This window comes from Cucurbita pepo, chromosome LG02 (assembly GCF_002806865.2).
Source record: "Cucurbita pepo subsp. pepo cultivar mu-cu-16 chromosome LG02, ASM280686v2, whole genome shotgun sequence".
In the NCBI taxonomy this organism is placed as follows: domain Eukaryota; kingdom Viridiplantae; phylum Streptophyta; class Magnoliopsida; order Cucurbitales; family Cucurbitaceae; genus Cucurbita; species Cucurbita pepo.
Window position 1 is genome coordinate 12229759 of NC_036639.1, and position 26038 is coordinate 12255796.

At 38.7% G+C, this 26038-nt stretch overlaps 5 protein-coding genes across 7 annotated transcripts; 4 read left to right on the forward strand and 1 right to left on the reverse strand.

Moving 5' to 3' along the window:
• The first annotated feature begins 3324 nt into the window (after positions 1 to 3324).
• Positions 3325 to 6611, forward strand: LOC111788706 (receptor-like protein kinase FERONIA). The gene has a single exon (XM_023669156.1). The coding sequence runs from the start codon at positions 3742 to 3744 to the stop codon at positions 6451 to 6453; it is 2712 nt and encodes a 903-aa protein (XP_023524924.1). The 5' UTR covers positions 3325 to 3741; the 3' UTR covers positions 6454 to 6611.
• Positions 6612 to 7069: 458 nt separating this feature from the next.
• LOC111788581 (receptor-like protein kinase FERONIA) lies at positions 7070 to 12972 on the forward strand. Its single transcript, XM_023668962.1, has 2 exons — positions 7070 to 9042; positions 11909 to 12972. The coding sequence occupies exons 1-2, from the start codon at positions 7381 to 7383 to the stop codon at positions 12842 to 12844; spliced, it is 2598 nt and encodes an 865-aa protein (XP_023524730.1). The 5' UTR covers positions 7070 to 7380; the 3' UTR covers positions 12845 to 12972.
• On the forward strand, positions 9370 to 11047 carry LOC111788584. Its single transcript, XM_023668967.1, has 2 exons — positions 9370 to 9804; positions 10017 to 11047. Exons 1-2 carry the CDS (start codon positions 9441 to 9443, stop codon positions 10028 to 10030), a joined length of 378 nt encoding a protein of 125 aa, XP_023524735.1. The 5' UTR covers positions 9370 to 9440; the 3' UTR covers positions 10031 to 11047.
• LOC111788582 (putative methylesterase 11, chloroplastic) lies at positions 12856 to 15883 on the reverse strand. The gene is made up of 5 exons (XM_023668963.1): positions 15387 to 15883; positions 14485 to 14721; positions 14032 to 14175; positions 13685 to 13816; positions 12856 to 13500 (listed from the first exon to the last, which is right to left on the reverse strand). Exons 1-5 carry the CDS (start codon positions 15729 to 15731, stop codon positions 13222 to 13224), a joined length of 1137 nt encoding a protein of 378 aa, XP_023524731.1. The 5' UTR covers positions 15732 to 15883; the 3' UTR covers positions 12856 to 13221.
• A 3302-nt stretch (positions 15884 to 19185) lies between these two features.
• Positions 19186 to 24218, forward strand: LOC111788583. 3 transcript variants are annotated; one of them, XM_023668964.1, is made up of 7 exons: positions 19186 to 19513; positions 22334 to 22723; positions 22811 to 22892; positions 22982 to 23048; positions 23203 to 23388; positions 23529 to 23589; positions 23854 to 24218. In XM_023668964.1, the coding sequence occupies exons 2-7, from the start codon at positions 22387 to 22389 to the stop codon at positions 24024 to 24026; spliced, it is 906 nt and encodes a 301-aa protein (XP_023524732.1). In that variant the 5' UTR covers positions 19186 to 19513; positions 22334 to 22386; the 3' UTR covers positions 24027 to 24218. The 3 variants fall into 3 exon arrangements, with proteins under 3 accessions (XP_023524732.1, XP_023524733.1, XP_023524734.1); XM_023668965.1 differs by lacking the exon at positions 19186 to 19513 and adding an exon at positions 19520 to 20692; XM_023668966.1 differs by lacking the exon at positions 19186 to 19513 and adding an exon at positions 20731 to 21436.
• Positions 24219 to 26038: the final 1820 nt, after the last annotated feature.

The window sequence follows — 26038 nt, forward strand, 5'->3', positions numbered from 1 at the left end:
AAAAATCTACAAATGGGCTCGAGAACAAGTTGTACGATCCTCAAAATATTTGTAAAAAATCGAAGAAATACATTAGAGATCGTATTAAAGAAAAATCAAATGCAAAAGTAACAAGGAGAAGCCACGTAAAAACAAAAGTATTCCTAATTCAATGACTACGAGAAGACATGTGTCATGAGTCATAATATTATTTGAAAATAGTAATGTCACATGTAATCAAATAGAGTCTCACATTAACTGATTTAAAAAAAAAAATCACGACATTTTGGATAAATTAATTATTTTGGAATTAGTAGAAAATGAAAATAAAAATTTTGAAATGATATATTTATAATTGAAACAAGTGGCATTTTATATAATTGGATTTACATCATCAAATAAATATTTAGTTAAATTAAATAGATCATTTGATATTTATAATTATTTGATGTGATATTTGATAGATTCCTTTTGATCCAACGGCCCAAAAATAAAGACCAATCTTTTCTTTTCTTCTTTTTCTTAAAAAAAGAAAAAACATTATTATTATTATTAATCTCAAATGTATAAAAATGATGTTTGGATCCAAAGATTATACACTCACCCTCCGTTCTTCTCCTTCAGATCCCAATTCCATGGGACATTCCTCAAACTCCGGAGCCGTAATGGCGGTGGCCGCGGCGGCAATGGGCGTCTTCGTTTTGGTGCTGAGCGGAAGTCATTGCAATGGGCGTCTCCATGTTGTATTTGCTTACTATTCTATTTTTTCTTGTTTATACGATTATTAGTCAAAATCATATCTAGTCTTACTAGACCTGAATCGTCTGTACTATAAAGGGATGCGACCAATCATCAATTCCTACTCCCGAATTATATGATATTTAAGCTGTTGTGTTTCTTTCTTTATTGATAGCCATATAACACTTCTTCTTCGAAAATCTCTCTAATTTTCTAAAACTTTCTTCTCAAAACAGGGTCAGAGCTTTGAACATACGTTGTTAACTCGTAGATGACACGAATCTAAATTAGCTTAGCTTACTCGGTGCTGGGAGTGAGTATCGTACAAACACAAAAGTTCGCAAAAAAAAAAAAAAAAAAAAAGTGTGATTATGACAATAATTAGGTGTTATTTTGTTTCATTTGCCTACCGGTGGACATGTATCAATCATATATGAGAAGAATCCAGACATCAAATTTGTAAGTTTACCATTGTATTACATGCACCCACAAAATGCCCATTCAATCCCAATCATGGACTATTACACAGTATTGAGGCCCGTGAGAGTGAACATTTATTTAGTAGTGAAAAGGAACAGTTTTACAAGATGAGATAAAACGCAACCAATGATAAATTCAATAATTTGCTTTATGGTTCTTCGGTGCCTCTTCCTCAATGAATCAGGAGCGAGCCATGGCATATTGCATGGGAGGAACTGATCGTTCACTTCCTTTTGTAGCTTTCGATTATAGTCATCCGCCCAACTTCCAAATCAAAAGAATAGCATATAAATCTTAGATAGAAAGAAGTATCTCTTATACAAAGGGATGCGACCCGTCGTCAATTCCTCTCTACCCCATTTTTCACTTTGTTCTCAACATGGGATTAGAGGCTTGAACATATGTTGTCGCGTTGACGCGAATTCAAGTTGGCTTGGCTCACTCGGTGCTGGGAGTGCATCCCGCACAATCGCAAAAGTCCATCCAATCCAATCATCTACTACTAGACAGTATTGAGACCCGTGAGAGAGAGAGGATGTGGCACATTGAAGATGACCATGTAAACTTTAAAACGTGTCTGTTAAAGAAAGGTTTCCACACTATGTTTCGTTCTCCTCCCAACCAACGTGACGGTCTTAGGTGGTATAGATGATTTGATATTTATAATTATATGGGTGTGATATTTGATGCATTAATTTTGATCCAACGACCAAAACATAAAGACCCATCATTTCTGACAACGAAGAACATGTGGATGATTTTAATTCAAACTCGATTTTGTTTAAAAAATAAAAACTTTATTATTATTATGTATAAAAATGATGTTTGGATCCAAAGATTATACACTCACCTTCCTTTCTTCTCCTTCAGATCCCAATTCCATGGGACATTCCTCAAACTCCGGAGCCGTAATGGCGGCGGCGGCGGCGGCAATGGGCGTCTTCATTTTGATGCTGAGCGGAAGTCATTGCAGCGTTGCTTCTCCAACTCCTTCCAGTTATGGCAACATCACCGTGCCCGCTGCGGCATCGATGTGGTGCGATGGCCGTGTCGAAGAATGCATCACACGAGAAGGCGACGGCGAGTCGGCATTCCCAAGCTTGCTAGCCTCTACACCTAAGTTTATCAGTTTTCCGACGAGAAATCGGAATAAACCTGTGTGTGAGCGACCGGGAGATTATAAAAGCTGTTTCAACGCAAGGCGTACAAACACGAAGAACGACAATTGTGGCACATATGGTCGCGCCTGTCCAAGGTAATAAGAAGCAGAACGAACTAAAAATTTAGATTTGTGGTCAGCCAATTTCTCCTGTAATGCCCTGACTTTTCATATAAAGAAGTCAGAGCCGTTACATAGAAAAATAATTTTATAGTTTTAATTTTATGTTCGAGAATTTATTCAAATTATGCTTAGTTGCTATCATTGTTATCATTGTAACATGGATGGTCGTACAATGAAGCTTTGTTATGCCAACAAAAATCGAACCCAACATCCTTACCAACAACTAAATTGTGCAAATAATAATCAAGAACACAAATTTATTGTTCGTGTTTTCTCATGTTGATGACATAGATTCAACCTGCTCGTTTATTGATCGTGGTAGCTAAGAGTATCAATATCAATATCCAAGTTGGTGATAGATCTATAAAGTCTAAGACCCTTCTTGGAACCGATGAGGCGGTGCTGGCTCGATGTAAATATATTGTCATTATAAACATAACGCTATCTATGATTTTCAAAAACAACATCCATAACTGTAACAACCTAAGTTCATAGCTACTAGATATTGTCCGCTTTGGCCTATTACGTACATTCTCAGCCTTACAATTTTACGACGCGTCTATTAAGGAGATGTTTCCACACCTAATTGAATACAAAATGTTATGACATTACACTGCAACAACTTGACAATACAGACAAAACGTCTCCATGCTCTCCATGCAGGTGAAATGCTTGAACGACTCTAAGTATCTCAAACACTTAATATAGCATTTCAACGCTCCATACATGTCTTTTAGCCATTCTCCAGTTATTTTCGACCGTAATTCCTCCTATAACTTGAGTAGAAACATATTATTCAATAGAGAAGATCGCCTAATCAATAATTGGAAAGAGAATCATAAATGTAAGACAGAGAGGTGGGGGTAGGACTTCGGGAGAAGAAGGTGAGAAGTCCCCATCAAAAGCACTGTCTTTTAATGCATAACACCGAGCAAAAAGTTTGAACGAGTCAAATTTTTTTCGTTACAATTAGAGATAAACTTCGAAGATTTTTCTTCGGAAGAATTTAGTACGTGGACCCTTGACCATGCAGCGACTTGACTCTATCCAAGTCTTCCACCTCGAGTTAAATTAATAAAAATTAAGTAATCCTTTGTTTCAAAAATATCCTTAAACTTGTTGGGTTCGCTTATTAAAAGCCCACAGTGAATGACAGCTTTTCTCATCTTCTTCTCCAGTCTCCTCAGCTTGCATTTATGGATTACAGTTCTTTCAATTTGTTTTAAGACCTTTTCTTTGAAGAACAAGCTTCATCTCCTCTAATGGCGGACTGTAAACCCAATTACGCTTATGCAATTTCAACCCTCCTATTTGCTTTCTTTCACCTCCAATTCCTCTCCCACCCTGTCGCCGGCGACTTGACCGTCCCCTACGAACCCACCGAGATTATAAATCTTGATTGTGGCTCATCGGGAAACACACATCAACTTGGGGACACGGCCCACATCTGGGAGGGAGACACCGCCTCGAAATTCTTCCCTTCGAATCTCCTTCATAATGGCCAATCCGTCCAGGCGGAGGCGCAGTTCAGTTCAGCCGGAGTTCCGTACACGACAGCACGGCTATCACACTCCGCCTTCACCTACTTGTTTCCCTTAACTCCCGGTCAGAAATTCATTCGACTTTACTTCTACTCTGCTAAATTCCAGAGCTTCGACCGCTCCAAAGCGGTGTTCTCTGTTTCAGCCGGCCCCTTCACTCTCCTCCGTGATTTCAACGCTGCTGTCAACGCCAATGCTTCCGGAGAGGACACGTTGTTTCGAGAATTTAATGTGTATGTGGAGGGAAATGATCAGAAATTGAATCTTACATTCAGTCCCTCAAATCAAGACTCGTATGCTTTTGTCAGTGGGATTCAGATTGTTTCCATGCCGGTGAATCTTTATCATACGCCGCCGGAGATTAACAACGACGGTGGTCGAGGGTTGAATCTCGTTGGCCAAAATAATCAATTCTACCCAATTGAAAACTACACATCTCTTGAAACGGTGTACCGAATCGATATTTGTGGAAATAACATCTCCCCTGTTAACGATACCGGAATGCTTCGAACTTGGTCGGCGGACAGTGAAAGTAAATTGTCGGATGAGTACTTAGATGAAGCTTGTCCTACTGATCTTCATATCCAACTCAATCACAGGAAAATTCCGGCATACTCTGCTCCAGACACGGTGTATCAAACTGCCCGAACCATGGGACCGAACGTTACAAGGAACAAGAGCTACAACCTTACATGGGTGTACCCTGTAGATCCTGGGTTCTTTTACATGATTCGGCTTCATTTCTGCGAGTTTCAAAAAGAAATCAACGACACAAATGACAGAGTGTTCTTGATTTATATTGCAAACACGATTGCTGAAAAGGGCGCCGACGTGTTTCGTTGGGCCGGCGGGAAAGACATTCCATATTACAGAGATTACGCAGTGAATATGCCTCATAACAACGGCGAAAAGAAAGTGAGTCTGTCTGTAAAGCTTCAAGCAAACCCAGATGATTGGAGAACGAGATTCACTAACGTGATCTTGAATGGTATCGAAATCTTCAAATTAAATGATTCAAGCGGCAACCTCGCCGGCCAAAACCCAGATCCAGCGCGCACTCTGCCTCTTCTACCGCCCACCCCACAATCAAGGAAATCAGATAGAAAAATGGTGGGTGTTCTAATCCCTGCAGTTGTTGGAGGTTTGGTTTCTGTAATAGCTCTGGGATTGTTTGTTTTCTGTCGGCGGAGAACATTTTCCGACCAGACATCAAGCGACGGTACTTCCTGGTGGGCTCCGTATTCCATGTCAACAAACAAATCAAGTAAGACCCGCAACTCAAATCTCCCATCTGATTTATGTCGGTACTTTTCATTGTCGGAGATTAAATCCGCCACCAAAAACTTCGATGACCTTTTCATCATCGGCGTCGGCGGATTCGGAAACGTCTACAAAGGATACATCGACGACGGAGCCACCCAAGTAGCAATCAAACGATTGAAGCCTGGTTCAAAACAGGGCGCACACGAATTCAAAACAGAGATCGAGATGCTCTCACAACTCCGCCATCTCCATCTCGTTTCACTAATTGGGTATTGCAATGATGGCAATGAAATGATTTTAGTGTACGATTATATGTCTCATGGTACCCTTCGTAGCCACCTCTACGGCGACGACGAACAACCTCTGACATGGAATCAGCGCCTCCAGATCTGCATCGGAGCTGCCAGAGGATTACACTACCTTCATACGGGCGCGAAACACACAATCATCCACCGCGATGTGAAAACCACAAATATCTTACTGGACGACAAATGGGTCGCTAAGGTTTCTGATTTTGGATTGTCGAAAGTGGGGCCGACCAACATGTCGAAAGCGCACATTAGCACAGTAGTGAAAGGTAGCTTCGGTTATCTAGACCCAGAGTACTACCGACGGCAACAATTAACAGAAAAATCGGATGTTTATTCATTCGGAGTAGTTCTATGTGAAATTCTCTGTGCGCGTCCGCCATTGTTGCGCAATGCCGACAAGAAACAAGTGTATCTCGCAGAGTGGGTCCGGCGGTGTTACAGCGACAACACGGTGGGTCAGATCATTGACCGGAACATCAAGGACGAGATCTCGCCGGAATGCTTGAGGAAATTTATAGAGATTGCAGTGAGTTGCATCCAGGACGATGGAATTAAGCGGCCGGCGATGACCGACGTGGTGTGGGGATTGGAGTTTGCGTTGCAGTTGCAGGAGGCGTCGAAGAAGAAGATAGTAAAAGATGAGGTAGACGGCGGCGGAGACAAAGGTGTGGATGAGGAAGAAGGGTGGTTGATGGGGGAGATGTTGTTCAGTAGTGTCGGGGATGGAAGACGCGGGTCGGATTCGGGGATAAGCAGTGAAGTGACGACGACAACCAATAGTGAAGATTCCAGCTCTGCGTATGATAAAAGAATGTCTGGAACCGTTTTCTCCGAGATTAAGAACCCAGCTGGACGATGAAGGACACGTGTTATTATTATTATTAAATAATTATCTCCCACTCTAATACAAATATTTAGGATTAAATAATATTACTTATTTTCAATTCTGAAATCTCATGTTGGTTGGAGATACAAAATAAATATTTTTTTCTATAAAGTGTAGAAATTTTTCCCTAACAGACGTTTTTTAAAACTGTGTCCATGATTATACGTAACTCGTTAAAACTTGACTTGTTATATCAAGTTTATCCATTTATATGATTAAATTTCAACTATTGCAATTATTTGAGATGGAAAATAAATGTTGTCAAATTTATGAGATAGAACACCCTGTCCAAAGGAACTTTATTTAGTTTGGAATGATGTGTCAAATTTATGCTCAGAATTAAGATCGAATTGTATAGGAACATTGTGTAAATTATTAATCTCCGAACAATTTATATCAAATCATCTATGTAACAATTATAAAATAGGTTGCACCAACAATTTTACCTTCAATGGACGTCACATTCTTTCACATTTTCCTTCCATGGACGTCACATTGAATATGACAATGAATTATTGGGCCATCCAATCAAACAAATACGAAAATTCAATTCAATCAACTAAATTAAATAAAGCTCATTTATGCTCAACCAACCTATGGGTGAAAACCGCGAGAACTTATACTCAAGAGTGAATAATATATGGGGTTTATTTTCTTTTTTTCCACAACTCCGTGTGGGGTTGATAGGAATGGAGACGAGTATATATTTAATCCAACGAAGTCGAGGTCTTTGGATTTTTTTTGTGGAAAAACAAGAATGGAGGAAGACCACGACTCTTCAACCAATCATATTCATATGTCTTGTGCATGCCTCTTTTCTACGTGTAGCCATACTTAAGATTCTATACTTGCCTTGCCATGCTTAGAGCTTAGAGCTTAGAGGTTGGAGCTTATGCTCTAATGGCCGACTGTAACATCAAATACGCTTCTTCAATCATCCTACTCACTTTCATATCTCTCCATGCTTCCTGCTACTCACAGTACACTCCCCTCGACAACATAGTTCTTAGTTGTGGGTTCTCTGGTAGCCCATCTGTATCCATTGACAACCGCATCTGGGTTGGAGACGTCAACTCGAACTTCTTCCCGTTAGATTTCCATCGAAACAACGACTCCAAAACCCAAAACTCTTCACCCTCCGATTACGCCCCTTACTTAGCTGCACGGTTGTCTCACTTCCAATTCACCTACTTTTTTACGGTCACTCCCGGCCAGAAGTTTGTTCGACTTCACTTCTATACCGATACCAATACCAATACCGATACCAACAAGGCTGTCTTCTCTGTCAAAGCTGGCCCCTTTACCCTTCTTCGCGATTTCAATGTTTCTGCCTACTCCGACGTCGTTCGCTCCAACAGCTTTTTTCGGGAGTATTGTGTTAATGTGGAGGGAAACAATCGGACACTCAATATTACGTTCACTCCCTCAAGTGAAGACTTGTATGCTGTTATTAGTGGGATTGAGATAGTATCCATGCCGGTGAATCTTTATTATACGCAACCAGAACCTCACGACCAAGGTGGTCGAGGAATGAATCAAATTGGCCATGATAATAAGCGCTTCCCAATTGAAAACTACACATCTCTTGAGATGGTGTACCGAATGAATATTTGTGGAGAACTCGTCTCCCCTGTTCACGATACCGGAATGTTTCGAACTTGGTCGAGGGAAAGTAATTTGTCGGATGAGTACTTAGATGATGCTTGTCCTACTAATTTTGATATCCACCTCAATCACATCAGAATTCCGGCATACTCTGCTCCAGACACTGTGTATCAATCTGCCCGAACCATGGGACCGAACGATACAAGGAACAAGAGCTACAACCTTACATGGGTGTACCCTGTAGATCCTGGGTTCTTTTACATGATTCGGCTGCATTTCTGCGAGTTCCAAGAAGAAATCAACGACACGAATGAAAGAGTGTTCTTGATTTATATCGCAAACACGATTGCTGAAACGTCCGCCGATGTGTTTGGTTGGGCCGGCGGGAAAGGCATTCCATACTACAGAGATTACGCTGTGAATATGCCTCCTAACAATGGCGAAATGAAAGTGAATCTGTCCGTTACGCTTCAAGCAAACCCAGAAGACTGGAGAACGAGATTCACTAACGTGATCTTGAATGGTATCGAAATCTTCAAATTAAATGATTCGAGCGGCGACCTCGCCGGCCAAAACCCAGATCCACCGCCCACTCTGCCTCTTCTACCGCCCACCCCACAATCAAGGAAATCAGATAGAAAAATGGTGGGTGTTCTAATCCCTGCAGTGGTTGGAGGTGTGACTGCCACATTAGCTCTGGGATTGTTTGTTTTCTGTCGACGCAGAACATTTTCCGACCAGACCTCGAGCGACGGTACTTCCTGGTGGGCTCCGTATTCCATATCAACAAACAAATCAAGTAAGACTCGCAACTCAAATCTCCCATCTGATTTATGTCGTTACTTTTCATTGGCGGAGATTAAATCCGCCACCAAAAACTTTGATGACATTTTCATCATCGGCGTCGGCGGATTCGGTAACGTCTACAAAGGATACGTCGACGACGGAGCCACCCAAGTGACAATCATGTCACAATTTAGTGCAACTTATTTTAGTTTAAATTAGTTATGGAATATATGATATTCGTAATCTTCCGGAATATATTAGTTAGGAAATATATCTCAGATATCGTAATCAGTTGAATTTGAATAGTAGTATATTTTATTTTATTATGAGGATTTAGTTAGTTTATATTTTCTTGATAGATATTATTTAGTATCTTGTATCCTATTTAAAGGTCGTGAATATCAATGAAGATTGAACATTTTGATCCCAATTCTTTTTCTAATTCTTAAATCGGTATTCTTTCGTTGAGTAATAATATTTTCATATCTATGCACACTTTTGAGTGGTAGATATTGCGTCAGTTGGTATCAGAGCCAAGTTGGTACGGTTTGATATTATTACTCAACGAGATGAATAGTGGGAGTGCTTCTATGGGTGTAGCTATGGAGAAGCTGGTTGGCAATAACTATAGTTATTGGAAGTTATGCATGGAAGCTTATCTACAAGGGCAAGATCTGTGGGATTTAATTGAAGGTGATGACACAGAAATTCCAGCCGATACTCCACAGAATGCAAAATTACGCCAACAATGGAAGATCAAATGCGGAAAAGCCTTGTTTACCTTGCGGACTTTGATTAGCAAGGAGTATATTGATCATGTTCGTGATTTAAAGTCACCAAAGCAAGTATGGGATACACTTCAAAAGTTGTTCACTAAGAAAAATACCGCTCGACTGCAATTTCTAGAGAATGAACTAGCTATGGTAACTCAAGGTAATTTTTCTGTTGAAGAATATTTTTTGAAAGTGAAAAATCTGTGTTCTGAAATTTCAGAATTAGATGCTGAGGAGCCAGTGAGTGAGGCTCGATTACGGCGTTATCTTATTCGTGGATTACGAAAAGAGTTTATGCCCTTTGTTTCCTCAATACAAGGGTGGGCAAATCAACCTACAGTAATTGAATTGGAGAATCTTCTTTCCAATCAGGAAGCCTTGATTAAGCAAATGACTAGCAGCAACGAGTTTTCCCCAAAGTTAGAAGGTGTGTTGTATGTCAAAGATCAAAGGAGACAGAATTTTCACTCAAGGCCTTCATCTAGCAATGAGAATCAATTCAGAAGTGACGAGTCGTCAAAGAAGCCATTTAAAGCTTGTTACAGGTGTGGAAAACCAGGCCACTTTAAACGAGATTGTCAGGCGAAAGTGGTGTGTGATCATTGCGGAAAGCCAGGCCATATTAAACCAAATTGTCGAGTCAAGATGCAGGAATCAGAAGCAAATGCGGTACATGAAAATAAAAGTTCTCCAGATCCAATTTGGGAATATTGCTTAACCACTGAGGTTCTTGACCAGCCAACAAACGTGACTTCAGCCGTATATCAAGATGATGTTTCTACAGGTGATCAAAATTCTAATTCCACTACTTACGCTTCTGAGTTTGATTCTCTCCAAATTTCGCATCTGGACTCTCTCTTTTTCTCCGATTTCAATTCTATTGCCCCTGATGACCCTTCTGTTTACTCCACGGCCTTGGATTTGAGATTCGACGAAAATGAAGTTGTCGAGCTAACGTTTGACGATCTTGACGGTCTTTACCTCCCCTCTGAGGCTGACGATTTTCTCATCTTGGAGAATTTAGATCAAACTACCAATTCGCAGGATTCGGCTACTGATGCTCCGCCCCAGTCTGACCCAGAAATAGCTGCACTGCTTGATGATGATGATTTATCACGATTTGGTTCTGATGTTGAGGACTTGGAGGAGGATTTCGTAGTTCAGGTAAATTTATGTGAAGAAGGGGAGGATGGTTCAATGGATAATAAGTTTAGTGTGGCTAAGGATTCTGAGAAGGCGACAGGAAGCCAGAATATTATTAATAACAAATCTTTTGGCGATGACATTTTTGAGGATGCAGATGTTGACCATGTGGAGGATGATGTTGATAAGCCACGAACTCGACAGCTTTTGGATGATCGATTTGATACCCTCTTAAGTCAGGACTATGCATCTAGTGACAACGGTGACCGTGCTTGTGATGAGCATGATGGTTGGGTAGCTGAAGAAGATGAGTCCCTTGCTCAAAATCTCAAGCATGCCCTTGATGATCATAGTAAGGATGACTTGGACCTTGACCAAGGATATAAAGCTTCTGCAGATCAACAGCTTTTGCAGTCTACCAGTGATGTAATTCACCGGTGTATGGAGTATGCTGAGTCTGCACAAGTTGAGATGAATTATTACTCTTTCTCATTAGAATTGAATCGCTGCGATGTGGAACTTATTAAGAAGGAAATCATTGAACATGATGTGTCAGTGTCTTATTCAGGTGGTGGCGTGCCTAAGAAGTCCATACGCAAGCCTAACTGGAAGAAATTCTTCGTAGATTATTTTGTTCGAGAGAACGTGTTAACGCAGGATGTTGAATTGCAGGAAATACATACTAATGAGCAAGTTGCAGACATATTTACTAAGGCACTTGCCAAAGTGAAGTTTGAAGTTTTTCGTAGAAGCTCTCGGAGTTATTGAGAAATAAGCTTGCACTAAGGGAGGCTGTCACAATTTAGTGCAACTTATTTTAGTTTAAATTAGTTATGGAATATATGATATTCGTAATCTTCCAGAATATATTAGTTAGGAAATATATCTTAGATATCGTAATCAGTTGAATTTGAATAGTAGTATATTTTATTTTATTATGAGGATTTAGTTAGTTTATATTTTCTTGATAGATATTATTTAGTATCTTGTATCCTATTTAAAGGTCGTGAATATCAATGAAGATTGAACATTTTGATCCCAATTCTTTTTCTAATTCTTAAATCGGTATTCTTTCGTTGAGTAATAATATTTTCATATCTATGCACACTTTTGAGTGGTAGATATTGCGTCAAATCAAACGGTTGAAGCCTGGTTCTAAACAAGGAGCACACGAGTTCAAAACAGAGATCGAGACGCTCTCACAACTTCGTCATCTCCATCTCGTCTCACTAATTGGGTATTGCAATGAGGGCAACGAAATGATTCTAGTCTACGATTATATGTCTCATGGTACCCTTCGTAGTCACCTCTACGGCGACGACGAACAACCTCTCACATGGAACCAGCGCCTCCAGACCTGTATCGGAGCTGCCAGAGGACTACACTACCTTCATACTGGTGCCGAACACACCATCATCCACCGCGATGTGAAAACCACAAATATCTTACTGGACGACAAATGGGTTGCTAAGGTTTCTGATTTTGGATTGTCCAAAATCGGGCCAACCAACATGTCCAACGCACACATTAGCACAGTAGTCAAAGGTAGCTTCGGTTATCTCGACCCAGAGTATTGCCGACGACGACAACTCTCAGAAAAGTCCGACGTATATTCATTTGGGGTGGTTCTCTGCGAAGTACTCTGCGCTCGCACACCAATTATTCATACAGTCGCCAATACTCGAGTTCTATTGACAGAATGGGTAAAACAATGCATTTATGAGAAGAAAGTTACAGAAATGGTAGACCCAATTCTTCAAAACCAAATTGGAACAGAGTGCTTCAGGAAATTCGTTCAAGTTATGGTGAGTTGCATTCAAGATGAGGGAAACAAGCGACCATCGATGAACGATGTGGTACGAGGCCTAGAGTATGCATATCAACTACAAGAGAGTTCTAAGGAGGATAATGTTGAACTGAGTAGCCTCGACAACGAAGATGGTTGGCTCTTGAGGGAGGGGATGTCTAGTAACACTAGTATAGAAATGAATGAGAATTCAAGTAATGTGTATAATAATGGGATGTCAGGGATTGTTTCGAGCCTACAAGCAAGATAAATGTCCCTTAATTCATTTCAATGCTCGAATTGGATTCATATTATTGACAGTCTAATACTATACATAAAGATAATAAGACCCAAAACTTTGGGCTGTCTTTTCCACTTATGGTCATTATACCAGTCCATCATTTTGGGTGCAGCTGAATCTCATCTTGTAGCTAACCTCTTTGCCTCTTCAATCAATATAAAAGAATAGAAATTGATTCAAAAAACCAATAGAACATGAGGTGGCAAGATCAGGCCCTTTCATTTCATCCCTCTTGCAATGAAGATCCACCAACTTTATTCATTCACATGCCATATCAATAAAGCAACACTTCAATAAACTTTCAATGCAAACCATCCATCTGTCTAGCGGGTGAGAGAGACTGGCTCCTATGGTTTTTTGGTCTTTGAGATCTCTACCAATAGTCTATGCAGAGCCTGAGGTTTTGAGAAAAAGGGAGAATGATCTGCACCTTTGAGAATGAAGACCTGTTCCGGAGGGCTTCTCTCAATCAAGGTCTCCTGGATTGAGACGGGTATGGCATTGTCATTCAATGTCTGTATGTAAAACCGTCTCACCGACCCATACCTTGTTTCTGAAAGACGAAGCTTTTCTAATACGGGTGGGAAGGGTATTGGTCTCATCGAAACAGATGCTAGAGCTACATCCTGAATCAGGACAATGGAATGATCAATTGACTGAGTTTTTCTTGATTTCTAGAATCAATGAACGGTGTTTTGATTATTTGCAGCTCAAGTATAGTGATCGCTCTATTTTCTTTTTTCTCTATTGAAATCAAAGTGTATACTGAGTTTTGTAAGAACGGATGGAATAAAGAACGAAACTAATTACCTTGGCAGTAGTTTGATTGAAGAACAAGTCCTTTAACAAAGGTTTTTTCAATTCAATAGTTGTTGGAGCATTGTCGTTGCCATTTGCGTACACGAAGACTTGAGCCTGTCGCATGACATCGTCCGCACCAGCCTAGCGCAGATTCCAACATAGCTCACTCAAAAGAAACTAAATTGAACAAAACCAGGAGAGTGCAGAAAGATTGTCGAGCAGCATTGACTAAAACCCAAAAACTAGGCATTCATTCATACCCATATGGAAAATCTTTTAAATGAAATTCGAAATTTCTACAGATAATCAAGTCTAAAAGCATTCAAAATTTGGAATTTATCAGGGAATGAGAGTACCTGCAAGGAGAACATATCCAGAGTGTTTTGCCCATCACTCAACATTGCCGCAGCAATGAAAACAGCCTTTGCAATTTTAAAATGAAACAATTCCATTGCATATGAAATACAAGCACCACCAAAATCATGCCCAACTAGGATAACCTGCATACATTAAGACGCAGAAACAAATTGAGCTTATACAGAGGAAGTCAAGTGCAAAATACAATTATTTACAAAAAAAATAGTCGACTGAAACCGAAAAACCATCTCAAGAACAGTGTTGTTGAACGACCACTACCTAAGCTAAGCCCAAGAGGTGCTCCACCAATCAGGCTCAAGTAAATTCAATACTTTCAGTATATTCTCGACTCCCATGAACATACGCATGCATACCAATGCATACAGAATACATATATATACATGTACATACTTGTAAGTAAATTGGGTTAAGAGGACGGAGATGAGGAAAACCTTTTCGCCATCAGGAAGCTTTTCAAGGAAATCAGTAAGCGGCTGCACATATTGCGAGAGATCTGTGATGCTGTTTGGATCAAATGAATGAACTCCTGAACCAGTTAAGTCTATGGCCGTAGCTCTATAGCCCACTTCTTCAAGGAGGGCAATAGTTTTATACCAACACCAAGCACCAAAACCACCTCCATGGACAAGAACAAAGTGATTTGTTTCCAAGTCATCTAGCTTTATATCCTGTGAATTGGAGATTTATTAGAACCATAAATGCTTTCGGTACGAAGTTCAGAAAATAACCTCTTGAATCAATATGTGAAAAAGATGAACAAACAGCAAAATCCTTTGATAATTTGAACAGAATCCAATAGAATTTACTAGAAATTTGACATAGATGTTCATCGACACAAATTTCTCAGGCTGTTTACATTAATAAACAGTTTCTAGTCCGAGAAATTTAAAGACTATCATTCTTTTCCTCTCTTTTCTTTCCTTTTCAAGAAATAACTCTTTATCTGAAATTATTTTTCAATTATTGTATCTGTACTTGAAATGAAGTCTATATTTAACAAATAGTTACATTGAAGTTCTCATTAAATACAGAATGAGAACAAATTTACGATAATTCAGTTTTCATCGTACTATGAATGATTTGAATGCATTTGAATGTTTGAAAGCTCTCATTAGGTTCAATTCGAGTAAATTTCTCGCTGAACTGATTCAAAACCGACCTTAAATAATTCGGTTTCACAGACAAATTTGGAAGTCTCCAAACACAATTCACAATTCACATCATAACAATTTCAATTAACCCTCATCTGTCAACAATCAAACGTGGAATCGCCGATCATACATGTCAATCACAATCACACAATCAAAATTTAAAGAAAAAAAACTCGACGAACCTGATTAACAAGCTGATGAGGCTGAAGGAGAGGGTCAGTGAGGGAGCGAGCGCGAGAACTCGAACTCCGCGGCAAGACGTTCCGATTCTTCCTACCGGAGGGCGGCTGCCGAAGTGAAGTAGACCGATCAAACGAACAATCCATTGGATGTTTCTGGAAGAGCGCCGCCGCCGCTACCAAAGCCTGCTCCGAACTCATCGACTCTCCAACCTTCTCCCTCCGCGAAGAGCGCGTTCGAAACCATCGGTTGCTGGAAATGGACAACGGCGGTGGGTTCGGGAAAGTGTTTTCCGGTTGCTTCACCACTGGTTTCGGCGGCGAGAATGTGGCGCAAAGATTACCCATTCCCAACGCATGCAGAACAGAGCAGAGTCTACAGAGAGAAAGAGAAGAAAAGTTTCCCGAATTCTGTTCCTGCAGAGAGATGGGAGATCAAAATCGTATTGATTGTGTCCAAGGGAAAGACATTGATACCAAATGATGGTCACCCTCCTCTGCGTGTTCTTGCAAATGATTATATACTCTCTTTATTTTCAGCTTTTCAATTCTCTCCAAACTTGTATCGTTCCAAAACTCTCCACAATGGTATGATATTGACCACTTTAAGTTTAGGCTTCTATAAAAGGCCTCAAGTATTTGTAGATTATAAACCCATGATCATTCCCTAACGTAGCCGACGTGGGACTTTCATCATCCAACATCCTATACCTCCCTAATTGCCCAACACTAAAAATTAGAACTACATAGAATTTGTATTTATTTTTCTTTTACTTAGTAAGTAAAGATTTATCAGATTGGAGCTCTCTACGCCCCCTTCCACCTCGAGGCATTATGAGGGGACCAGAGACATTCTCACGACAAGAAAAAATTGAATCCATACATTTAATTCATTACTTCTAAAAGAAAAGTTTGACAAAGTCAAAGAAAATGTGTGTATACTAAAATTTGATATGTGTTATTTAAATCCTAAAATTAATCATTTTACTTGCCGTAGCAATTGGGTTACTATATTTTTTTATTTTAAAATATATATATATATATATATATATATATATTCTAATTAAGTAACCATTAATTGATTTGGGGGTGTGGGAACTATATATTAAAAAAAATACATAAGAAGATAAAATAAATTATGATATTAGCTACCATATGTTTAAGAATCTCTAAATGAAATTTTGGTATGTTTTTTAAATTATCCTTTTATAAAAGATATTTTCATGTCTTTTAGGAACATGATGTCTTTTTATATTACTTCAAAGTACTCAAAAGCCTTTTTGAAATTTAATTAAAAATAAGAAATACAACTATTTATTAATTTTCAATTTTTTTTTATTAAGCATTAAGAAACAAATGTGGAATTTAATTAATTTAAATGGGACGATGGGGGTGTTGTTTATTTGGGTTTGGTAAATGAGAAAGCAAGCAAGATTCCTGGAAACTGGTTATGAAATACAACTGTAAAATGGAAGCTTTTTTTGATTTGGTTATGGTTTTGGTCGGTGGTTTTGTCAAAAGTGGTTTTCTTTTTGCTTCAACTTTCCTTTGGCCCTCTAAAAGCATAGACGTTTTTGTGGGAAAGTTGTGGTTCTTAGCTTGCGTTCTTTAATGTCCCTTCCCATTCCAACTGTGTCGACTTCCCAACTACCATGTCAATCTCGACGTTTAATGTCCATGATTTGAAATTCAGATCGAGTATCTAATGACTTCGATATTCTTCTGCATCTCTGCGTCAAATTTAAGGCTAACGACATGAACAACACGTAACGTTCAATGCCCAGAATTTGAAATTCAGATTCAGCATGATGGCTCCGATATTCTCATGCATCTCTATATCAAATTTAGGGTTAACAACATGAACAACACATAGCATTCAATGCCCAGAATTTTAAATTCATATTCAGCATCTGATGACTCTGATATTTTCCTGCATCTCCACATCAAATTTAGGGTTAACGACATGAAGAACACATAACGTCTCATGCCTAGGATTTGAAATCCAAATTCTGTATCTTATGGTTCCGATATTCTCCGACATCTAACATGGTCAAGTTACTTACTTCTTACTTTTAATAACGAAGATTATCTCCACGAACTAATATGAGCCTTTTCAACATATTTTATTCTTACTCGTACGCATCCCATAAAAATTCTTAGGAGGTTACCAACATAAAGTTGCTTCAAGTAAAACACGTTTAACTATGATATTCTTATAATTAAGTCACCGAAAAAGAAGCTGCACATTATTAGTAATAGTAGTGATTTTCAATTCTTTTAAATTTTTCTTAATCATCTTATCCTATGCATGGCTCTAATTCGGATGTTGTTTTGGTTCATTCGCGTACTCCTTCTTTACTCCAGTGTCACGTCGAAACTCCAATAATGTCGAGTTTGTCACTACCCAAGCCAACATCTCTAATTCAGGCCACACACTCCATATCCCAATTCCTTCACCACATACCAAACAATCCAATATCTTCAACACCCCGACGACGACTCCTCCTCCTCTTCTCATTATTGTTCACATGGGAATTACTTCAAACACCATGGCTGCAACTCTACTGACACCATCAATGACGATTCTGTTCATAATTCTGCTGCTGAACCCCCCAACCATTTCCCATGCGGCCATCAACAAGACCGCTGCCGAGTGGTGCGACGGCCGCCTGGAGAACTGCCTCATCGGCGACCTGAACTCCGATTCGGAGTTTCTGATGGAAACCGAGACCAGCCGGATGCTGCTGGACTTCAATTCTTTCCAAACTCCCAACACCAACAACCTTGACAAACAATCGGCTCCGGAGTGTAATCGGCCGCCGCGGTACGACAGCTGCCTCGGCCAGAAAAACAGTATTCCAAACCCGGAAAATTGCGACGCCAGGAATCGCGTCAATCCCTGTTAGAACCTCCTTAGAAACAAAATAAAACAGATTCCAGGTACTTGTGCTGTGATTTAGAGTAATGTTGCTTAAGGGTCTGTATGAATCCTGTTTGAATATCGAATTCCATTCTCTGTTTTCTTCCGAGACCAACAATTTGTTAAAATCACATCTCTCCACTGATATGATATTGTCTCTTATTTTATGGCTTTATTTTCAATGGAGATACTATTCTTTACTTATAAACCTATGATTTTCCACTAAATTAACCTGTGCAACTCACTCCTAATAATCCTTAATATAATTCTCATCTCAAATTTGGATCATGCCCACTTGTTCTTTACTTTGTTCCTTTCTCTGATCGATGTGGGACATCCACCAAATCGACCCACTTCAGGGCCTAGCATCCTTACTGGCACACTGCCTTGTGTCTACTCCCTTTGGAGAAAAGCCTCCTCGCTGGTACATTGTTCGGTGTTGACTCTGATACCATTTGTAATGGCCCAAACTCATCGCTAACGGATATTGTCATCTTTAGGCTTTTCCTCTCGAACTTTGAAATGAGTCTGCTAGAAAAGGTTTCCATAACTTTATAAAGCGTATTTCATTCTCCCTCACAACCAATGTGGGACTCTCACGGCGGGACTTTTCTCCCAACAATTATCTCTTTGAACAAATACAACACAGAGACTCCTCTCAGGCCTATAAATTCCTCGAACAGAGTGCTCAAAAATTTTTTTTTTTAATTTTTCTTTTCAACTCATCAACTCTTTATTTCGTTGAGTAAGAAAATGAGAATAATAATAATAGTAAAATCTCAATTGTAAGGCAGCAGGATAGAAACGATTTGATGGGGAAATTGGTAATAAGGCGTTTTTGGCAACGGTAAAAACCGGGGCGTTTTTTGAATATAAATTGATGCCCACATGACGTACTTCTCAAGCGTTCGTTATTAAATTCCGAGAATGGGCCGCCTCCTCCGCTCAACATTCCTCCGCTCAACATTCCTCCGCTCCGATCTCTAAACCTCCCCCAAGAATTTCTCAATCTCTACAAATTTCATCTCCATCACTCACTCTCTCTCTCTCTCTCTCTCATTCTGATTTCGCTTCTTCCCGATTCGTTTTCCTTCATATCACGCTTTCGGTTTTCTTCCCGTTGCTTTGATTTATTACAGTTTTCCGAGTTTGATCGGCTGAGCGAAAATTGAGTAACGTTCTGCACCAGTCTGATACGATTGAGGAAGCGGTAACTTTTCCGATGATTTTCTATTATTAGGGATTTATGTGATTTTTCGTTAGTTTGGGCCTTTGTAGCAATCACTTCTGTTGTTATTGTTGTTGTTTTTAAATTGAAGTTGTACCTGCCATTTGTTTGGGGCAAAACGTGATCTCATGCTGAGTTTTTGCTAGATGATTGCTTAATAGGTTGCTGGAGTCTTGGTATAATGAAGGACATTAAAATAATTGTTCCTCTTCGGACATGCTACGATGTCTGAGGAGATGAAATCGAAAGACTAGGCGGATGTGATCCCTAAAATTTTAGGTAATGATAGGTTGGGATTGTAGTGTCCACACCGACTTTCAGGCGTTGAACTGAAGATTCTTAAGAAACCTCTTGCACCGTTATCTTATATCCTTATCAGATTGCTCTCTCTGTCATTTATATTGTTTAAAAGGTGCAATTTCTCTGCATGTTCATCTTCAAAAATCTGACGCAAGATTGTCTTTACAGTATATGGTATTTGTTCATGCACAAACGGTTACAAAATATTGTTTGACATAGCGACTACAGTAAACTGGTTAGTACTGTAGTTGCATTTGGCGGTTATTTTTCCTATCCTTTCTGAATTCAGTTTTTGTGAAAATTGGAGTAAGCTATTATTGGATTTGATACTTAGCTAGTTGTAGAACTAGCTAAAAAAAACCAGCAAACAGGATATTATAACTCAGGATAGTTACTGACTGGTTTTGAGCTAAAACAATCATGTTCCAAATATTTGTCAGTTCAAACGTGGCAGACTTTGCGGTTAAGAGCCGATGCACTTCTTAGATCTTAGACTCAAAATAAGAGTGCATTTCTGGATTTAAGTGGCAAAAGGGAAAGGAAATAGCAGAGGAGAAAGAGATGGAAGTCGAAACTGTTGGTGAGATTCAGGCCATGAGTCCTCATACCCATATATTCTTCTTCATTATCGTTTTTTTAGGTTATGAAGTTAGGAATTAACACGTAACATCGGAGTGTGAAGTGCTGGAATCTTGGTTGGGACTTGATAGAAAAGGGAAGTGCAAGTATACAAAGAAGGCAGGTTGTTTGATACATTAAGGCAGCTTTAAACTCTCTTCTTTTATGTTCTCTCACATAAGGTGGTTCTGATCTCGTTTCACTCTTGTGGATATGGGAAAGGTTGAACTCAAGCAAAACAAGGTATTTACTTCTAGCGCAAACGGGCAGTTTGTGTCTTATGCATTCTAAATTCAAATTAAATTGTGTTCTTTGGTTTCTAATTTTAGTTTCTCAGTTATTTTTCATAAGAGATAATCAGAAGATGGAGCCTTAGAAAAAGCAATCAGTTGAATTAAGGTTGTGTTTGAAATTTCTGTAACTATGAAATTGAGTCTATTTATTAGCAGATTTCCTGCTGACAATTTTTGAGTCTTCGAGCTTCTAGATAAATTTTGCTATTTCTTCTATTGACCAATTGTTTAAATGCAATACCAGCCTGGGCCCAAGAATAGATTGTCTTTTAGTTTTTGCTCTTGCTTCTATTGATCATTTGTTGCGAGAATAAGATATTTCCCGAGATGACTTTTGGGTCTAGCTGTCCAAAGCTTAGCAAATTATGTGGAACCAAGTAGACTAGTATTGTAGGGATATGGAATTCAAAGTTGGGGATTCAATTTACTTGATGCAATAGCCTTTTAGATAAGGTTGCTGCTTGAGAGAATGAGAAACTAGCACCCAAGTTTTATGAGCCATTCACAAAACAAGAACAAGTGGGGAATGTTGCTTGCCCTCCAGCTCAATTACTATTTGCTATCTACCAATGGTATGGTCTTGGTGCATGTATCGGAAGGATTAAGTGTGGAGGAAGATTCCGTGAGAGCCTTGAATGGATACAGCAACAATAATTAACTTTTCACCTTGAGGACAAAGTGATTCTCTTTGCAGGTATTGACATCCACCACGTTGTTACATGTATGCTAGGAGAAGACTTGTGAGCCTTTCAGTTGGGTATTGGGTTGTTTTTATGTGAATAACAAAATGCTAGTTGGCATGAAAGTTGTGAGATAAATATGGTTCTGTGTGATATGTGGGTCCTCTATTTTGTAGTTGTGTTATAATCAATACAAGGTAGAGGGAGGAGATGTCTTAGGTTGGCTTTGGTTACGTGAATTGGAAGGAGAGAACTATACCTCTCAAACGTAGTTGCAATGTTTATCCTTCCAATTGTAAATGGGATATCCTTGATAGTATTCTATCAAAACTTATTTTTGTTTGCTTATTCAAGTTTTTGAATTTTTTTTTTCTGAGATTGCATTTTTGTAGAGTTTGTCTATGCAATTGTGCTTGATATTACTAACGTTTGTATGGAATTGGCATAAAAGTTTATGTGGGTCCATGTTGAACCTTTGTGGTTGTAAAATTATTTTGTTGAGACTTTCATGGATTCTATTTTCTCTTTTTGTTTGTTTGGCTGAGTTCTTTCAATTTGTAATGTTGGATAACTGTTGTTAGCATACATTATCTTGAACTTCAAATATATGAGCGGAAAGTTTAGAAACAGAGTAGGTGCCAATTTTTTTTTTTTTTTTCATCATCATTTTTTACCATCATTATAATTTTAAACGACACCATGAAAGATGTCAAATTGTGGTATGAATGACTTTCTTAAAGTCTACCCTGAAAAGTACATTCTAAACTCTTATTGTCGATGCTTATTTTAGTTTTAGATGACAAAGTGATGAGTGATGGACTCTACTTGATGACCGTCAAATCATATCATAATAGAAGTTGACAGCTGGGTAGATAACAGTCATTTAAATGTTTCATTTGTGTGCAATGCAGTTTGGTGAGTCGAATTTGTTGTGGTGGAAGAAGGGGAAACAAATAGGCCGACAATGTTGAAGTTCCCCGATGATTCGCAGAATCCGGATAATAAACTACATGAAAAGGGCGTTCTGAGTTGTGCCCAAGATTTGAGTAAAATGTCATCCTCTAGACATTTTGGTCAAAGAAATGCTGAAGTAGTAGCTGGTAGTTTCCAACAGCGTGCGTTTGGTATCGTCCATGAAGAAGCTAATGGCTTGTCGATATTCAAACCTCCACTTTCACGACCACCACGTTATCAGATGAGAAAAAAGCTTCTCATTCTTGATATTAATGGTGTGCTTGTTGATATTGTATCTCCTCCTCCCAAGGACCGGAAAGCAGACATTAATATTGCTCGACGTGCCGGTGAGAATCGATCAACATTTTATATTAACCAAGTTCAATGCAAATTCTATCTCTATCTTGATTTAATTCTGATTTTGAAAATTTCAGTTTTCAAAAGACCTTCTTATTTAGATTTCATGAAGTTCTGCTTTGAGCGATTTGAAGTTGGCATATGGTCATCAAGAAACGGGTATTGTTGAATTAATTGTGTTTCACATGTTATTAATCTCTTATTGGAACTATATCAAAGAAGTAATTAAGCCTCTTAATGCTTTGAAGGAAGAATGTACAGAGAATGGTTGATTATTTGATAGGAGACCTGAAGCACAAATTATTATTTTGTTGGGTGAGGAATAAAAAAAAACTCACTTAAAAAGTTCTTTTTTGAAATTGTATTCGTACTCACCATCGTTGCTCTTTATAATTTGCATTCAGCACAACGTAACTCTGTATTTTAATATAGTATGGGAGGCATTGCTTTTACGGATTCACTTTTACAGGATCTTTCGCACTGCACTGCTTCAAGATTTAATACTCTCGAAAACAAACACAAACCTCTAGTTTTCAAGCAACTGAGGAGAGTTTGGGAGAAGCAGGATCCGAATCTTCCATGGGAACGGGGAGAATATAACGAGTCCAACACGGTGTTGCTGGACGATTCTCCGTACAAAGCGTTGCTTAATTCTGTATGTTCAGTTAACTTTTCCGATCATTAAAGATTATAATCAACGGATGGCCTTGATGTTTCGATCACGTTTTATCTTCTCTATTCTCATTAGTAATGGATGGCCTAATCTTGTCATTTGCTAACCGTTGATTCTTGCAGCCACATACTGCAGTTTTCCCACATTCTTACACATATCTGGATGACAAAGATACTTCATTAGGTGAGTTCAAAATTACATTTTGGGTTTATATTTGTAGAATGTGTTTGGAATGAGTCAGGAATACATGTCCATTAGTACGAGGCCTTCTGGGGCCCAAAGCATAACCGATTTCAAAGTGGACAACATCATACCATTGTGGAAATCTGTGATTCCTAACATAGACACGACAATTCATTTGAAAAGTGTTTTTACAAAGCTAAAGTTGTGTTTCCTTTTAAGTTTGAGAATCATGCTGGCTGTGGTGTGAGTGTGTGTGTGTGGCAGGAACAGGAGGCGATCTTAGAAATTACCTAGAAGGCTTGGCTGAAGCTGAAAATGTACAGAAGTACGTGGGAGAAAACCCATTTGGTCAAAGGCCTATATCAGAAGGAAGTGCATCTTGGGACTTCTATCACATGGTTTTGGATGATTATCATTCCTTTTCATCAACCATTTGACATCTTTTCTATGGGTAATTTTGAAAGGTGTAAGAAGCACAGCAAGTTGACAAGCAAATTCTTTTGTATTAAATGAATTGACATTCATCTTTAGGGACCAAAAAGAAAGAAAGTTGGCATATCCCTGCAAATGCCACGGATATCAATTCTTCCATTTGAATATATAGCCGTTAACTTTACGGTTTTAAAATACGTCTACTAGAAAGAGATTTTCATGCTCTTATAAGTAATGTTTCGTTCCTCTCTTTAACTAATGTGAGATCTCACAATCCACCCCTTTAGGGGCCAGCGTTCTCGTTGGCACACCTTTCGATTACTGACTCTGATACCATTTGTAACTGTTCAACCCCACCACTAGTAATTTNTCTGAATCTTAAAATCCTGCACCAGATAAAAAAAGCATAAGCATATATTACCCAAGAACAATCCATTTATTATGAGAAGTCGGTTCATGGGCTAACTAACTCGAAACACATATAAAAAGAGGAAATATTCACCGCGAACATTTCAATTTTATTAGATTTATAAATTTAGATTTATAAATTTGGGTCAATAAAATATAAGACTAGATAAAAAAAGAAAAGGCAAAACAAAATAAAGGTTTATTATGGGGGCCAGCATCTTCGTTGGGGCACACCGGTGACAGACTCTGATACCATTTGTAATAGTTCAACCCCACTACTAGTAGATATTGTCCGCTTTGACTCGTTACATATCCTCGTCAACCTCAGGTTTAAAACGTGTTAACTAGGGAGAGATTTCCAGGCTCTTATAAGAAATGTGTCGTTCCCCTCACTAACCAATGTGAGATCTCACAATCCACTCTTTTGGCTACCAACGACCTCGTTGGCACACCTTTCAGTGACCGACTTTGATATCATTTGTAACAGTTCAACCCCACCGCTAGCAAATATTATCCGTTTTGGTTCGTTACACATTACCGTTAGCCTTACAATTTTAAGACGCGTCTACTACTAAGAGGTTTTCACATTTTTATAACAAATGTTTCATTCTCCATCCAACCAGTACGAGGTCGAGATCGAGATCTCACATGACGACCTATAAGATAAAGTTTTCATATATTTAAACTATAAATTTATTTGGTTTTGATTGGATTGATCGAGTTTTTGTTTTAACGTCCACAAGAATCCGATTCCCGACAACCCGGACGGTTGCCTCCCAAACATAACAAATAATGTTGGGAGAATTAAAGTGAAGCATTTAGGGAGTGACAATAGCAATAAAGTCTAATTTGGGCTGTTGTGTAGAGTGTCTGCGTTTGTAGAAGCATGCAATACTGAAACAAATGGGTATCTCTCTCTTCCTCATTGAATAGCCATTGATATCATCAAATCTGTTCTTCCCCTTTTATAGATATCAGTTCCTCAACAGAGCTGAAGAAGATTGAGTGTGTTCAACAACAAAATCACCAATAATTCATACCCTTCTTCATAACATTATCCAAAACCCTAAAATCCTTAACACTTTATTTCATTTAATTCTTCTTCTCTTTTTGTTGTTTTCTTACAAACATTAATGAACACTGCGCTTTGTTTGCCTAAAAAGAAAACAAAATGTCTGCTCTTTATTGCTTCTTCATATGCCCTCATCCAAACCCTTTTTTTCTTTCTTTCATTAATTTTCTCTTATTGTTGTTTTAGATTTTAAAAATAAAGTGTAATGCATTCATGCTCGAGATTCGGACCATGATTTCAATTCTAGATTTATCACTTAATAACTATGACGTTTCCCTACGTCTCCTGCAACAGTATCACATTACCTACTTGTCTTGAAGTGCTTATAAGAACAAAGATTATATTCGCAGATCAACACGAATCATTTCAATATATCTTGTTCTCACTCGTATATTTCTTAGGAGGCACCTAACATTAGGATTACTTCAAGTTTACATAGAAATGGTAATAGCTATCATAACTTTTATATCTCGAGATTAGTCTTATTATAATCATTTCTTTGAAACAATCAAAAGTGACTAGGGAAAGGTTTCTACA